We start from the raw sequence: 16854 nt of genomic DNA on the forward strand, positions 1-16854 counted from the left end.
CAAGAGAAACCACCAACAGAGCTAAGAGACAACCTACAATGTGGGGGAAAAAATTTTAGCAGCTGTACCTTAGATAAAGGACTACTATCTAGAATTTATAAAGAACTGAAAAACATCAGACCCCCCAATTTCAAAGACTCAATTCAAAAATGGGCATCTGAAATCAACAGACATTTCTCAGACAAGCAAGTAAAAGCAGCAAATAAATATATGAAAAAATGTTCAACATCACTGGTTATTTGAGAGATGCAGATGAAAACAACACTGAGATTCCACCTCAACCCAGAAATAGTGGCTGCTATCAAGAAATCAACCAATAACAAATGCTGGCAGGGGTGTGGAGAGAAAGGAACCCTTCTCATTTGTTGGTAGGAGTGCAGACTGGTGCAACCACCATGGAAATCAGTATGGAGATACCTTAAAGAATTGGGGCTAAAGGTTCCATTTGACCCAGCTATTCCCCTGCTGGGTATCTTCCCCAAAGAATTAAAAGAATCATACCACAGCGATATATGTGTCCCCATGTTTATAGTGGCACAGTTTGTAATAGCTAAAACTTGGAAATAGTCCAAGTGCCATCAACTGGAAACTGGATAAAGAAGATGTGGTTTTTTTATAAAATGGAGTACTACTCAGCCATAAAGAATGAGAAACTAGATATTTATAGCTAAATGGATGCATATTGAGGCCATACTCTTAAGTGAAATAAATAGGACACAAGTGTAAATTCTGAATAGTTTCTCTGGTGTGAGAAACTGAAAGTGTAAATAAGGATTAAAATGAATAATTCATAATTTGAAATAGGAAAAGGTCTAAAGGTGCAGGAGTGGTGGGAGGTGAAGGGGAAATGGAAGAAGGGAAAGGAAACATTAAGAGAAAAAAATGGAAAAGAAATCTATGTAAATAGAGACAGGTGGAGTGGGTTAAGGGCTCACAGGTAATGGAAAAAAAAATAAGAACTAAGACCCATCATGTACAGTTACAAGCATGCAATGATAAATGTAAACGTATTGCATGCCTAAAATGTACCAATGAAAGAATAAAAATAAGTAAATAAAAAGATATATAAATCCTGAATAATCCAATATCATTCCATGACGTTAAAAAGTAGTTTTAAAAAACCCTAACTCACAAAGTCCAAATACTGCGAAGTTCACTGCTGAGTTCTACAAGGATTTAGAGAAGATCTAATGCCAATATTCCTCAAACACTTTAATGTAGTTGAAACGGAGGCAGTCCTATCAAAGGCATTCCTAGAAGCAAGGTTTAGCCTGATTCTAAAATCAGAAAAAGACTCAACCAAAAAGAGAACCACAGGCCAATCTCTTTAATGAACATATACACAAAAATCCTCAGTAACATACTGACAAAAAATGTATCAAATTATCAAAAAGACCATTATAAATCATCAAAAAGACCAAAAATCGTCATGACCAAGTATGATTCATTCCAGGCATACAGGAATAGTTCAACATTTGTAAATCAATGAATGTAATATACCACATAAACAGAAATAAGAACAAAAATCCATGATCATCATAAAATACACAGACAAAGCATTTAACAAAGTTCAACATATATTTATGATAAAAACTCTGAATATAGGAACAGTTCTTTATCTCAATTCGATAAAGGCAACCTATGAACAAATAAATTGCCAACATCATGTTAAACAGAAACAAGCTGAAAACTTTTCCTCTGAAATCAGGAACAAGAAAACGATGTTCACTGTCACCATTTCTATTTAACATAGTTCTTGAAACATAGCCAGAGCAATAAGGTGAAAGAAATAAAATGAATATGATTAGAAAAGGAATAATTTAAATTGTCATTGTTTGCATATGACTTGATCTTCTACATAGAAAACTAAAAATCCCCAATAAAAAGCTCCTAGGATTAATAACCAAGTTCAGTAGTGTAGCAGGATACAAAACCAACAGTCAAAAATCAATAGCATTCCTGTACACAAATAATAAAAGCAACAAGAGAAAAATTAGGGAAATAATACTCTTCATTTTCTCAGGAATTAAATTAACCAAGGAAGTAAAAGTCCTCTACAGTGAAGACTACAGTACTCTGAAAAAGGAGATCTAAGAGGATATCTGAAAATGAAGATATATCTCTGTTACACTTTGAAACTATGGATGTGCAGAGGATGATAAATTACTTGGAGATGAGACTTAATTCAATAACTAAGAACCCAGAGAGGCTTCTTCTTCAGCATAAGAGTGCCTCCGGAAAAATGTGCTGAACTGAGACCTCTGGGTATTTATTTGTAACTTAAGAACATGAGAATAAAGACATAGAAGAAAAGCACTTGCCACATACTGTATAGGAGATTTGGGCAGGAGAGAGGGAAGAAAAGGGATGGTTTGTCACATGACACATGTTGACCTAGTTTAAGTGATCTTATTGAAGGGACACAATGGTCAAATCAAACATTTCTGAGAATAACTGCTTTTAATTCTGCTGAATATTGTCCTGCAGATCTGTTTTAAACTTGAACCATGTATTCCAGGAGTTCTGAACTATTATCCAGAAAGACCCTTCTTTTTTTTACATTCACCTTGATCATTCTTTTAGCCAGGGTCTCCCCACAATTCCCTCTTTTCTGTTTTATAATCTAGATTGAGAGAGGATTACAGGGCAGAGGGGTATTTGACTTGGTGCAAGGAGTTCATCATGGTTTCTACATGGAGGATTAGTTGGAACAGCGTCCAGAGCAATCTTGGAACTGCAAGAAAAAAATTATTCCTGTAGACATTGTAATCCAAATGCAAAGGTTTAGAGCATAAAACCAATGTTTAGAACTGAGCCAGTAGGCAATATCATTGAGATGAGCTAAAGTAATGTTGCAATCCTTCATTTGAAGTTTGTGAAGTTTGGCCTGAAGTTGGTCTTGGAGATCAGAAATATCTCTGTCCAAATTTATATGAAAGGCACTGTGGAGAAGGTGTTAGACCTCCTCTCAAAAATTAGAATGTTTGAAAAGAATAGGAGTAACACATATCAAGCAATATCCACTGTTACAACTATGCCTACTATGTATCTATAGGGCCTTTGGTGTTCACCAAGCTAGATGACAGCTGCTTCAAGGGATTGAGTTTTGTAGAAATTTTTTGAAAATAACCAGTCATAGTCTGAGCAGTTTGGACAGAGTGAATCAAAGTGATAGGGCCGGGGATTTAGCTCAGTGGTTCTGGTGCCTGCCTCGCAAGCACAAGGTCCCAAGTTTGATCCCCGGTACCAAAAAAAAAAAAAAAAAGTCAAAGTGACCACTGCAGTCACAACTTAGTTGCAATCAAAATGTCTAGAAAGTGCTGCTGTCTGATGTGTTCAAGCGCTGAGGTGATTTGTTCAAGAGCAGAATTTACTATCCACTCTCGAGTGAGATTGGGTGCCATAGTCTGGCTCATTATCTGAGAACTACAGTATGTGTAATATTTAGTTGAGAAGTATTAGTTGTAACACAAGGAGTTAACCAGATGTCACCAGCAGGCAAGGAGATACTTAGTGGATTAATGAGTCTGTAATGGTGATTAGAGGAATTATATTCAGTTATCTTAGGTTCCTGCTTAGTAAGGATTAGAATATATGGATGGGAAGTGCAGATAATAATGTCAGAGGTGTCACAAACCATTTGTCTGAGCTTATATGTGTGTTGGTAATTATCAGTTCAAATAATGTGAGAGAAGAAGGAAATAGTAAGGCTCCAGAAGAATTTCTTAATAGGGGAAAGGTAAGTGCCTGAGGAGAGGCATAAAAAGGGTCCAGCAAGCTCAGGATTCCATGAAGATGGGCTGCCATAGGAATCAAAAGACAAAACATAATTTCAAGTAGAATTAGACTCAAATACCATCAAATTGCGGGGTCCTCAATTTTCCAGGGTTAAATTATCAGCAGAGATTGGTGAATCAACATGAAGTCCACCTCAAATCTAGCCCTTTTTCTCTAGGTACCCATGGATAACAACATGTGGGAAAGTTTGGTCTTTTACAGAACCTGGACTCCAGCAGTATTAATAAAGAACTGATGGTTTGCTTCCCCAGTATAGTTGGGCCCAATGAGAATAAGATTCATATGTCGCTGGGGACAAAAGGGAACACAATATGACTATTAGTACCATTAGAGAAAAAACAAAGGAGAAATTCTTCAGCCAAAAAATATGATTAATGAGATAGTAAATATCACCTCTTAGAGTATTCAGATTGCCCACAGTCCCGACCATAATTCTTTAAAGGGCCAGGAGAGGATAGCTAGGCTTCACCAGTAAAAATGGTATCATGAGATACCAGGTGACTATAACAAAAACAGGAGGTGTAATAAAAGGTGTCCAATATACTATACCACTTACTTTTGTTGTACAGCTAAACAGATGCAAAATTAAAAAGAGCACTTTAAACTCTGCCATCTCAGAATTATAGGTGACTTATACTATCATAACCAGGAAGAGGTTTCCTGGGGTGAAAGGAATGCTAGTACTTTGCAGTGTTTGGCTCAAACAGTGAATTGCTTAATCTCTCTCCAGGTGGGTCCTGGTGATTGTGTTGTAGAGGGTGGCACATTTGTTCTCCTCCTCTTGTTGTTCATCCCTGGAGGGGTTGAAGCATCATCTCCTGTAGCCTGGGGATGGTGTTGCTTCTCACCTGGTGCCATATGATATGGACAAAAAGCCTTTTGGGAACCCATAGAAGGCCTGTGTATGTAAAACAGATGCATATCCCCTCCCTCAGGGTAACAGTTCTGTTGGGCCCATCCTCTGTGGGAATAAAATGTTTCTTCTGTGATAAAACCCTCTGAATCATAATTTTTAAAATAATTAAAGTAAATAGTGCTTTACATACTTGTTCTTGTAGAGGGAGTTTCTCCATCATATTCCCCCTTTTTGTTTAAATAATTGTATCTTAAGGAGCTCATTAGCTTGTTCTACTATTGTTCTACTATTGCTTGACCTGTAGGCTTATGAGGTATACCTGTGACATGTTTAATATTCCAGAGTTGAAAGAAAGCCTGAAAAGAATTGGAAGTATATTCAGGGCTATTATCAGTTTTAAGTTGTGAGGGCAATTCCAACATAGGAAAAAATGACAGTAGATGATGTTTAACATGTTTTACAGTTTCAGAAAATTGTAAAAAGTCATATAAATGTCCAGTATAGGCATGTATAGAAATAAATTTAAGTTCACTAAAATGCTTGTAATGAGTTAATCTATTTGTCAAATTTCATTACTATGTAAATCATGGGGCTTGGTACATATACAAGGAGCAGATTATATCTGTTTTTGGCAGTTAGGGCAGGTGTGAATAATTTCTTGGGCCTGTTTATGTATAAGATTAAAAGAACAAACAAGTGCTTTATCACCTTGGTGAAAAAATTGATGTGAAACAAGAGCCTCTTTTAAATAGGTAGAAAGCATAATCAGAGTGTCAGCATGAGTGTTACCCTCCACTAGGGAACCAAAAAGATTAGAGTAAGCATATGTGAGTAACATAAAAAGGTGCAGTAAAGTGTCTAATCAATTCCTGGGGGTGTCTATACATGTGGAAGAGAATGATACCATTACCATTATGAATAAGGGCAGTTTCAATAGCCTGTAGAGTCCCCACAAAATAAGCTAAATTAGCAATAATATTAAAGGGTTGACTAGGGAACTGTTATTTTTCAATCAATCATGTTTGTCTTAATTAGGCTATGTAGAATTTCAACAGGTAACAATGATAAACCTTTACAGAAAAATTTAAGATCAAAAGAAACACAACATGTTAGCATAAAAACCATGATAATACTATATTAAATGATATGGAGAAATTTTTATGTCAATTGGGGATTTTTTTAATGGAATGTTATCTGAGAAGAATATATCTGTCTATAGATGTCTTTTATGTGACATTGCTTGGACTATACAGTGTTTGAGCATCGTGGTGTAACATATATATAATATACACATAACAAGTACATGAACAGAAGCCTTGAAAAAGTATTTGTATTTTTTGTAGGCTATGTTGGATATATTGAGATAGATAGATAGATACAAAGATAGATACATAGATAGATAGATTCACCAAAAACTGGAACACAAGTAAGGGAAAGTCAAATATTTGAGTTTAAAAGTTTATCACTAAGAATATTTTTATCAGAGAAGTCGCCAGTATGATAACATGTTTTGTAGTTTTGTATCTGAAAACCTATATATTTGAGAAACAGAAATACATTAATATGCTATGAAGTCAGCAATAATGATTTTCATAAACCAGGTTGGAACTGCCCAAGGGGACAGCTTTGTCTTGTTTTTTTGTCACTGAACAACGTGGGTGTTCCTACTAGTCATGCAGAAAAGCTAGTTTTTAATATTAATCTCAGACACAAGAGTTATAGCCTTTGTCTGAAAGTATCAGTTAAACTGGAGAGGAGAGTTAATATCTGAGCAGTGACTGGTGAAAGCCAGGGGTATAGCCCCTTAATCTTCTTTGAGCAACAAAAAACTTTTAGAAGGGATAGTTTAGGGTCAATCAAACCAAGAACAAAGCTTAAAATAACTAAACACACATATTTCTATTAACTGCATCCTCCACAAACCTGGTTTCAACATACTTGCACCTTTTAGTTTTGCCATTATACCTTCTTTTTTCTTGCCCGATCAAGCAAAAACTTGTACAAAATCTTCTTATATGAAAATATTTCTTTATATTTAAAACTTTTCCTATATTTTGTTTTCTTTTCTACTTGCTATAAACTTTCTATAACAAACCTGGCAGCTGCTTGGATTTTAGTTTGTCTCTCCCTCCCTCCCCATTTTGTACATTGCATATATACACAATAAATCTTCAAGAGTCCTTGAAAAGTATGTTATCTCTACTGAAGCAGCAGAACTAACCCTCTAGTTATAGTCTAAGAAGTTACAAGGTGTAAGAAATGTACTAAGTGTATCATTTAAACAAAATGCCCACTCAAATTGGAAACCAAAAGTAAATCCATCTATCAGCTAAGATTTGTAACAATGGGCTTTTGTAAATTCAGGAAATGGCATTTATGTCCTGCAAATCATCTTGGGAAAAGTTCCAGCAAGAATTTCTTTTTCTATCTTTGTTTCCTAAGACCTAGAATGTTTGTTATTTTCAGTTGGTCCTTGTGACTGAGTTTTTCTTAATCTCCTGTAATAGAAGTTTTATGTGTACTCTGAAAGCTACCTTTTTATACATTTAAGAGTCAGTATTTATGTTTTCTATTTTGGCTCATGCACAAAGTTATTTGGTCACCTTAAGTGTCTGCCTCATCTGCCCCTGTTTCAGTTTCACTGTCCTTAGAACAACAGTCTTGGGTGTTCTAGGCTTCCATGTGGTGACAGAAAATCCAAATAAAGTAGTCCACATAAGAATGGTGTAGGACACATTCCCCTCTCCACCAGGACCCATCACACACAGGCACAAAATTTCCCAGGTGAGCCCCAATTTCAAAATAAATGAATTTACTTATCTAGATTGAAATTGGACTCCAGGAGGAATGAAAGCAAAGCTGTAACTTATACTTTTGTAAGAGTGATACCAGCACATACAAACAGGCATGCTGAAGTCTAGAAGCTATGTGTTTTTGTTTTTAACTCATAAGAGTCCATACCACATCATAGGATTTTTGGGTTCATTTTTATGTTTACTTTTTGAATACAAATAAATTATTGCATATTAATAACAATAGGCATTGCATTTATAAAACCAATTTTCTTGATATCAAGCATTTAAGGTAAGGTTCTATCTGAAAACTTATATAAACAGCTTTTTATGGAATTCCAAAAGATTCAAAAAACGAAAATTTGTTGAGCTCAAACAAAGCAGCTGCAGGTGTTGTGCTTAGCCATGGCATCCTTGAACTTTTGTAAAAATAAAGTTTCCTGGGGGAGAGCATGATATCTAAAGCTTTTTATCATGATATGAATTTGTCCTGTATAGTCTGAAGCAATTTATGAACTGCTGGCAGCAACTGCTTTTAATTTTGAGACATGTCTGTAAAGGGGTTGTGGTGGCTTTGAGTTGGTTCCCCTGCTGGGGAGTGAACATCCCATGATTGACTCTTTGTTGGTATCTGGGCATGGGAAGTTATGCTCTTATTCCTTTTATCTGAAATGTGATTTCATATCTATCAAATTTAGAGTAGCAATGACTAGCCTGATGATATCTTTTGCTACATTTTGGACATCTTTGCTTTGGTTTAGTACTAATATATAGTTCATTATTTTTACTATCTTTTTAAGGTGACTCTCCTTGCCAGTTAAAACATCTATAAGGCTGTGGCAAGAACTTGAGATTTATAGGATTTCTTCCCTAAATTTTGGCAAGTCTCACTTTTTCAGTATTTAAATGTCTTCCATTAAGAGCCTCTATAAAAGGAGTAGGTGGATGGTTAACCAAGGATACTAGGGAGGGGGGTAAAGGAGTAGAGGGGGAAAACAGTTCTTCTTTGAAGCATCTTTTGTTTGTGTAGTGGGAAGTGACCCTGCAAATGTGCCATACAGCAGGATGAGCACCCTTTAGTGAGCAGAGACATTGTTTCAATTTGTAACCAACTTGTTCCCAGGCCTCTGCATCCAAGCTACCCTCCAGCAGGAACCAGGGATCTTGCTGGTGAATGACAATTAACAATTCAGTAAGCTGGGGCTCTGGAACCCTGCATCCAGACAAGTGCTGCTTAAAGCATTTTTCAGCTTTGACCCATGATAGTAACATAAGTGAGAGGATGAATGCAAAAGATATCAGAAAAAGTACAGTGGTATGTTGATTTACAAACTTAATTGGTTCCTTGATTCTGGGAAAAATGGCTACTTCTGAGCTTGTGCAAAATAAAATAAAATAAAAATATATGGCCACAGTCATGTTTGTCAGATGCAGAATTCACAAACAAAATTTTTTTTTGCCAAATACTTCTGTTTGTGAATCAAATTGTTCACAAAAAAAAGTGTTTGTGAATCAAGGTACATGCCCTGGACTGTAAAGAGATACTGCTCCCATTCAGTGAGCAATTTGGACAGTGATAACCCCTGGGTTTAAACCTCCAGGGCTTTGACCTCACTGAGACATTCCTGGTTCTTTCATGTCTATGTTTTCCTTACTGAGATTAAAATTAAGAGTTAAATGTTATGATTCTTTTCCACGCTTTGAGAGGCTGGTTCTCTACACTGAGTTGTAACTACAGGTTTTGCCTTGCAGTTTTATACCTCACAGTGCTGTCTCACTGCTTCTTTGCCTCATATGTGAGTTTGTGCCCCATGTTGGGCACCATTTGTCCTAGTGTATGACTGTGGATATGAGGAGGATGAAAAAGATTACTTGGAGGCCAGGGATTTAGCTCAGTGGTTTTGCCACCTGCTGCACAAGTGCAAGGACCCGAGTTTGATCCCCAGTGCCAAAAAAAAAAAAAAAAAGATTACTTGGGAACCCAGAGTGGCTGCTTTTTCAGGATAAGAAAGCCTCAGGGAAACATCCCTGAGCTGAATCCTCTGCAGATATTTATTTGGAACTCCAGCACATGAGAACAAAGATGTCGAAGAAAAGCACTTGCAACATATTGTACAGGAGTTTTGTTAAGGGGACAGGAGAAGAATGGATGGTTTGTTACATGACTCATGTTGACCTAGTGTAAACAATCTTATCAAAGAGACACAATGGGCATTGCAAACATCTCTGTGAATAACTGCTTTTAATTCTGCTGTCTGTTGTCATATCGATCTGCTCTAAACTCTAACCATGCATCCTAGGAGTCCTGAACTGTTATACAGAGAGTCCCTTCTTTTTTCACATTTATTTCAATCATTCCTTTGGCCATAGTCTCCCCAAATACCTCTTTTTCCTGGGTAGGCAGAATGCATACAGTCAAAATGGCTGTACTACCAACACTGTCATACAAATTTAATATAATCCCATTCCAAATTCAGTATCATTTTTCACAGAACTAGTGAAAAATTCATATGGAACCAGAAAAGATGCCAATTCTGGGCATAAGGGCAAGGCAGAAAACACTACAATCCTGGACACCAAGTTATACTACAAATATACAGTGATAAAAACAGTATGGTACTGAAAAAAAAAGTGACTTGTGGATTAAACAGAATAGACAATGCAAAATCAATTCCAGTCACATGCAGCTACCTTATCTTTGGGTAAGAGGCCAAATACTTTCCTCTAGCAAAAATGTTTGGCCCCTTTAACAAATGGTGTTAGGAAACCTGGCTATCCACATGCTGAAGACCAAACCTAGACCTGCGTACCTTATCATACACTATACTAAAATCAAAATGGAGTAAAGATCTAAATGCTAAAACAGAAACACTTACTATTCTGGAAGACAAAACAGGTAAAACTTTTGAAGATATAGGCATAGGCGAAACATTTTGAATAGAATCCCAGTTGCACACGAAATAATAAGAATCAACAAGTAGGATTCATCATATGTAACCACTTCTTTGCAGCAAAGCAAGTCCCCAGAAGAGTGAAGAGACAACCTACAGAATGGGAAAGTGTTTTTGCTAGCCACTCCCCAGACAAAGGACCAATATCTAGAGTATATTAAGAACTCAAAAATATTAGATCCCCATGCTCTCAGATGAAGAAATACAAACAAACAATAAATACATAAAAAAATGCTCAACAGACTGTTTAAGAAATGCAAATTAAAGCAACAATGAGATTCCATTTCACTCCAAAAAGAATGGCCATTTTCAAGAAACCAAACAATAATAAATGCTAGAGATGCTACAGGGAAAAAAGGAACCCTTCTTCATTGTTATGAATTATAAACTGATATAACAACTATGGGAATTAGTATAGCGATTCCTCAAACCATTAAAAGTAGAAATTCCATTTCATCCAGCTGTTAACCTTCTAGATATAGTTCCAAAACAGTTAAAGAGATCATATTACATTGATATATGCACACACACACACACACACACAAACATATATATATATATATATATATATCAACACAATTAATAATAGCCAAAATCTGGAAGCAGCCTATAGGCCCATCATCAGATGAATGGATAAAGAAAATGTGATATTTATACACAATGGAATATTATATTGCCATAAAGAAGGATAAACTTGGGTCATTTGTAGGAATATGAGTGCACTTGGAGACCATAATATTAAGTAAAATAAGCAGACAAACAAGCATAATAAATATTACCTGGTTTCACTTAAATGAAAATTCACTATGAAATAGAGTGTAAAATAAAAGACAATAAAAAATTTCAAAATGGATCTTTAGCATATGGAAGTTAACCAAGAGATAGAGGGAGTATAGGGGGAGGAGAGAGAAATGAGATGTACAAAAGGAAGATGAAGTGCTGTGTTCATGCACCAAGTACCCCTGAAGAATGTGATGATCTTGTACTAAAAACATGTATAAAAAAGAAGGAAAGGAGTTTAAAAATTAAGAAATGTCAAACCAAAACAAAACAGAAAGCCAGGTGGGTGGCATATGCCTGTAATCCCAGCATGAGGGAAACTGAGAAAGGAAGATTCCTCTGAGTTTAAGGTCAGCTTGGGCTACACACTGAGTTCAAGTCCAGCCTGAACTACCCAGCAAGACCCTGTCTCAAAAATCCAAACCAAACTAAAGCAAAACAAAACAAAAATTAAGAAACATCATGTATATGTACCAACTGGTCATGATGAATGTGGTCATTATGTACTAAAAACCTGTACCAATTTAAAAAATAAGCACACATACACACACAGAGAAATGCGTGCTCAGAGAGAAATGGGATGTGTTAGAGTTTCATACTGGAAACATTTATGCCACTATTGAAAGGGTGGAAAAGGTGCCCTCACCTCAGAAAGGTGTCTGCCCATGTTACCAGTATAGGAGTTTTCTTTCTAAATAGGTAATTTAAACATTCTTTGGGTTTGTTCAACCTGCTCCTTTATCTTGGGATCTGGCTCCTGTTCCTTATTTCTTCAATTAAGTCAATTTGTGGAGTTTTAATATTTCTAAAAAAATTTTGAGTGTGAGGTGTCTAGTAGGGGCGGAGTCTAAATTTAACCAAAGGGATCTGACATGCATCACCTTGGGTAACTTCTATTGACTTTGAAGTTGCAGCCTTTTTTAAAAAGTATAATATTTTAGTCATGATTTCCTTTTCTCCTTTTTACTGGTCTTTTCTTTTTTCTATACTACCTCATGATCAGCAAGACTATTTTTTTCATATGAAAGTACAGATGGCAAATATTTCAGGCTTTGAGGATCACATCTACCTTTGTCAGACATTTGAGTTTTAGAAAAAAACATTTAAATAAAAACAAAAGAACAAAACTCTGTTACATTATGTGCTGCACCAAAACAGGATGCTGGCCAGCTTGGAGTATAAGTCTAGTTGCCCAATGCCCATCTGCAGACATTTCATGTGAGTGACCAAAAAAACAAAAACAACAACAACCCAGGACCCCTACCTCACAAAGTATACACAAAAATATTTTGAGATGGATCATATACCTAAATGTTTTTACAACACAATGAAGTCTCTTAAATAAAACATAGGGAAATAACATATTAGTGATATTGAATGTTTTTTTAACCTAGATGCAAAATGAATTAAATTTATAAGAAAAATGAGACCTAACAACTTTTGAAAAGATAGCATAAGAGCTAGAAAAGGAAAGTGTCAGACTAAGAAAATTTATCTATCTATGTATATGTCTAGAAAAATATTTTAGAAGGCTATTTATATAGAACACTATATGCAAATACAGAATACAAATATATGGAAAGACAAAAACATAATGAAATTAGAGAAAAGTCTCAAATAGGCACTAGAGAAAAAAGTAAATACAAATGACTAATGACATATGAAAGGTGGTCCGCATCAGGAGTCAGAGAAATGCAAATAAAGACCACAGTGAGATACCCCTACACATAAACCAGATTGGTAAAATTAAAAAGATTGGTAATACCAGGCATGAGTGGGGATGTAGAGTAACTAGAACTCTCATACAACTGACGAATTCATACATGGTACAAGTATTTATGCTCATTATTTATCAAAAGAATAGATATGAAAGTTAGGGTACTCTTTTGTCAGTGTCTACATAGAAATAACAATGTAAACACTGAATATTGGTTTAATCCACAGAAGGTGATATAAATATTTGAGGAGGATGAGGAGAATGTGTGTGTCCAGGCATGATTATTTATCTTCATGTTTCATAGGGAGGGGTCAATAAGCTTTATTTCAAAGAGGAAAGCAGGGTGATATTTGTTATATGTGTGCTATTTAGAAATTAGAAGTAACTACCAGAAGAAAGAGTTAAAGAATCTGACAGTGCTTACCTGTGAGGGTCAGTTACTGCAGAAGGGGATGTTTTGGCTAGAATACTATTTTCTACCATAAGACTTGTTATATTATTTGATTTCTTAAAACTTTGTTTAGATGTTAACTGTATAGAAAAATGAAATTAAAGAAAGTGTACAAAAGGAAATTGTGGTATAGTCATGCAATGAAAAAACAACAAGGAAGTGAAAATTTCTTATATACTTGCAATATCAAAACAGATAAATTTCAGAAACACTATTTTGAGCTAATGGAGCCACACACAAAAGGGTATATACTGGATTATTCTTTTATTGTAAAGATCAATTGAGGAAAGTGTGATGGGAGAAAAGCAGGTATACGTCTACAGGAAAGTGACATGGTAGGACTTCTAGTGCCATCAATAGTTAATCAATCTAATCTAATTATTTAATCTTATTCTAAGTAGATAATTATGTAGGTATAAACATATATAAATTCACAAAACTGCACCCTTGAGATTAATATCCTTTACTTGTATCTCAATACAAAAGTTTTCATCATTAAACAAAAACAAATTCAGGAATTTGAAAGAAGCAAAGCAAAGAGGTAAGAAAATAGAAAATATGTGAGTAGGAAGCTAAGATGAATAAATAAAATGCATGTCCTGAGGTGTCATTACTTAGCACTAATTTACAAAGTTATACCCTTTACAATTATGTCGCCTTTCTTGTAAATCTATGGCTAGCTCTCGTTAGCACATAAATTTGCGTTAAAAAGCAAGCTTCACATACCCTTTCCAGTTTCATCAAAGATCTAATACTGAATTTCTGGATGGTAATAATTTTCAGCTATCCAGATGAGAACAGGAACAGTGCTACATGTCATAATTTCAAAAATTTAAAAATATTTATATTCCTAATACTTTATTCTAGGTTGTGACTAACGTTATTTGACTTTCTGGCCTTTGAAAATACATATAATGGTACTGACTAGAATATATGGAATTTGGAACTGAGTTTGGCTCAATGTTGCTAAAACTCTTACACACTGTGATGCTGCCTCGCTTCCAGCTACTGAAAGTCCATCACAGCTTTGAAGTGGTAAACTGAATTCATAATTTGGGACACATGTTTGACAGTGCTTCTGAAGGTGTCAGGGCTGATTAAGGAGGCAAAGAGTCAAGTCTTAAAAACAAATGCTGGTGATAATCATCTCTTTCTTAAAGCTGATATTGTTGTGACAATTTCTGAAGCTGAGTGGATCTGCCCTTTTTCATAAGGCAGAACACAGAGATCCACACACAACCATTTGCCTTGAGAATATCAGTGTAGATTGCACCCTAGGACAGCTTCCATTTCAGGCCTAGTAGGGAGCAAATGTGAGCCAAAGTGTGGCAGCTGCTGTTGTGAAGTCTCTTAATTTCCTGGGCTTGTCTGCAACACCTAGTTGTGATCATGTAACTCCCCTCTGTGTGCTCCTGTAACCTTTACAATACTCTCTGTGCACTCCATTAATTATTGTGCTCCATCATGTACTGATTCACTCCAGACTCCAGCCTTGATCCAGGAGTCATAGTCATTCTGACCTATCTAAATTCTCAAATCATCTGTATAGTTAGGAAGGAAGGAAGGAGGGAAGGAAGGAAGGAAGGAAGGAAGGAAGGAAGGAAGGAAGGAAGGAAGGGAAGGAAAGAAGGAAGGAAGGAAAGAAGGAAGGAGAAAAATTCTAATTCCTGCTGATTTTACTTTCTGAAGATGTTTCCAATACTTTCTCTATTTTCCCTGCCTCAGTTAGGTTATCCACCAGAATCTACTAGTTAGTCTCTCTGCTTCTTGTCTCTAGCCTCTTAAATCCATCTCCTCATATCAAATGGGACAATATAATCAAAACATAAATTTCCCATCTTGCTCGCCTTGCAGCTCAAGGCCTTGATGTTACCTTCACCATTACTCTATCTCTGTATCAATGCCATTATCTCCTGTTACGGGTTGTGTCCACATGTTCCCCCAAAGCTTCCTGTGGTCATAGTTGGGGCTTTTTTGGAGGTGGTTGGATGTAGTGTGGTGACACTGGAATTGATTCATGGTGCAATGTTAGGCTCAGTAGCAGTAGGATTAAGGATGTGAGTGCTACCAGCCCTAGCCCTAAGTAGTCTAGATAAGATAAAAGGGGCAGAAAGACACTGTTAAGGTCCCTTGTTGCTTTTGCTATTTTCTGCCCGCCATGAACTGTTGCCCCTCTACCATGTGCCACCCTGCTTTGGAGCCAGCTGATTATGGACTGAAACCTTTACAAACTAGGAGTTAAGTAAACCTTTCTCCCTTACTCCCTTAACTCTCTCTAGGTGTTGGGTATTTTGTCTCAGCAATGAGAAAAAATATTAAGACATCTCCTCTTTCAGCCTTGTAGTTTAGCAAATGCCCTCAATCTTATGAGTTAGAACAGTTTCATTTCTTCAGTTTACTACTTCATGCTCTTTATGTTTCTAGTTTTACATTTTTATTGTTTTCCTCTAATGAAATCTCCTTTCTCATTTCTTAATCTGGTGAATTTATGTGTCTCTTATGGTCATTCTTTCATGGTCTCTTCCTCAGCCATGCAAATAAGTGAGATGCACTGTGCTAGTGTCTGCAACCCCCTGTGCATATCCCCACAGCTCCACCTGTCAGTCCTGTGTTACCTTGCCAGATATCTGGATACAGAACCATCTGTTACCTACCTTTGGTCTCCTGGTACATAGTAACGGATTGGTTGTGTAGTACATAGACACGTAACCGAGCCTTGTGTGCTGTTTTCAGATGTAACATTTCAAAGTCACTTACATATGTTAAGTTACACTGCCAATATGCATGCATGCACTCATATTAATGTAACATATTTAATTCTTCTATGTAATTATTATTTAGAAAATATTTAGGTTCTTAATAATTATAGTCTGTATCCCAGTATTTTTATAGACAGGATATAAAAGTACCAAAGTGTAATACTCAACAGTTTCACTTTTTATTTTTCTGCAGATTGCTGCCAATTCCTGGGGAAAGTCATGGGGAGAGAATGGCTATTTTAGGATTCTTCGAGGAGTAAATGAATCTGACATTGAAAAGTTGATTATTGCAGCTTGGGGCCAACTGACAAGTTCAGATGAACCATAACATATTAAAGTTTTGTAAGGTCATGTGTTCAACCCCTTAAATTGAAATTTAGCAACATGAGGGTCTCCATGACAGTGGAAACTTTGTCTCTTCACTCTGTGTGTATAAATGTATCTGTTTTACTCAAGGCTTGTACTAACATAATAAAGAGCAGCAGAGTGGCCTAATGACTAAATTTCCAAGTTTGACTTTTTTCTCCTCTCAGGATAGGGTCCACTTTTCCATTAATTGTTCTGAAACAACAACAGCATCTTTCTTAAAAGTGTATATGGCATTTATAGAAATGATATATCCTCTCTCTTGGGCCAAGGAGGGATTCAGACAACAAAAAGTAAGTTGGAAATTCAATCATGATCCATCTGTGTGTATGTGGGGATTTTTTATTTGTTTGTTTGTTCTTGAGGCAAAATCTTACTTTGTAG

The 16854-nt window shown here is 36.0% G+C and overlaps 1 protein-coding gene across 2 annotated transcripts in view; it reads left to right on the forward strand.

Annotated features, from left to right (window-relative positions):
- Nucleotides 1–16607, forward strand: part of Tinag (tubulointerstitial nephritis antigen) — a 108109-nt gene extending 91502 nt beyond the window's left edge. For both annotated transcript variants that reach the window (XM_087196001.1, XM_004868825.3), the window contains exon 11: nucleotides 16298–16607. In XM_087196001.1, the coding sequence (XP_087052127.1) occupies nucleotides 16298–16432 (135 nt within the window). In that variant the 3' untranslated portion in view covers nucleotides 16433–16607. The remainder of the gene's footprint in view (nucleotides 1–16297) is intronic.
- Nucleotides 16608–16854: the final 247 nt, after the last annotated feature.

This window comes from Heterocephalus glaber, unplaced genomic scaffold (assembly GCF_053883595.1).
Source record: "Heterocephalus glaber isolate CG9 unplaced genomic scaffold, H.glaber_assembly_v1.0 deba00001610, whole genome shotgun sequence".
Classification (NCBI taxonomy): domain Eukaryota; kingdom Metazoa; phylum Chordata; class Mammalia; order Rodentia; family Bathyergidae; genus Heterocephalus; species Heterocephalus glaber.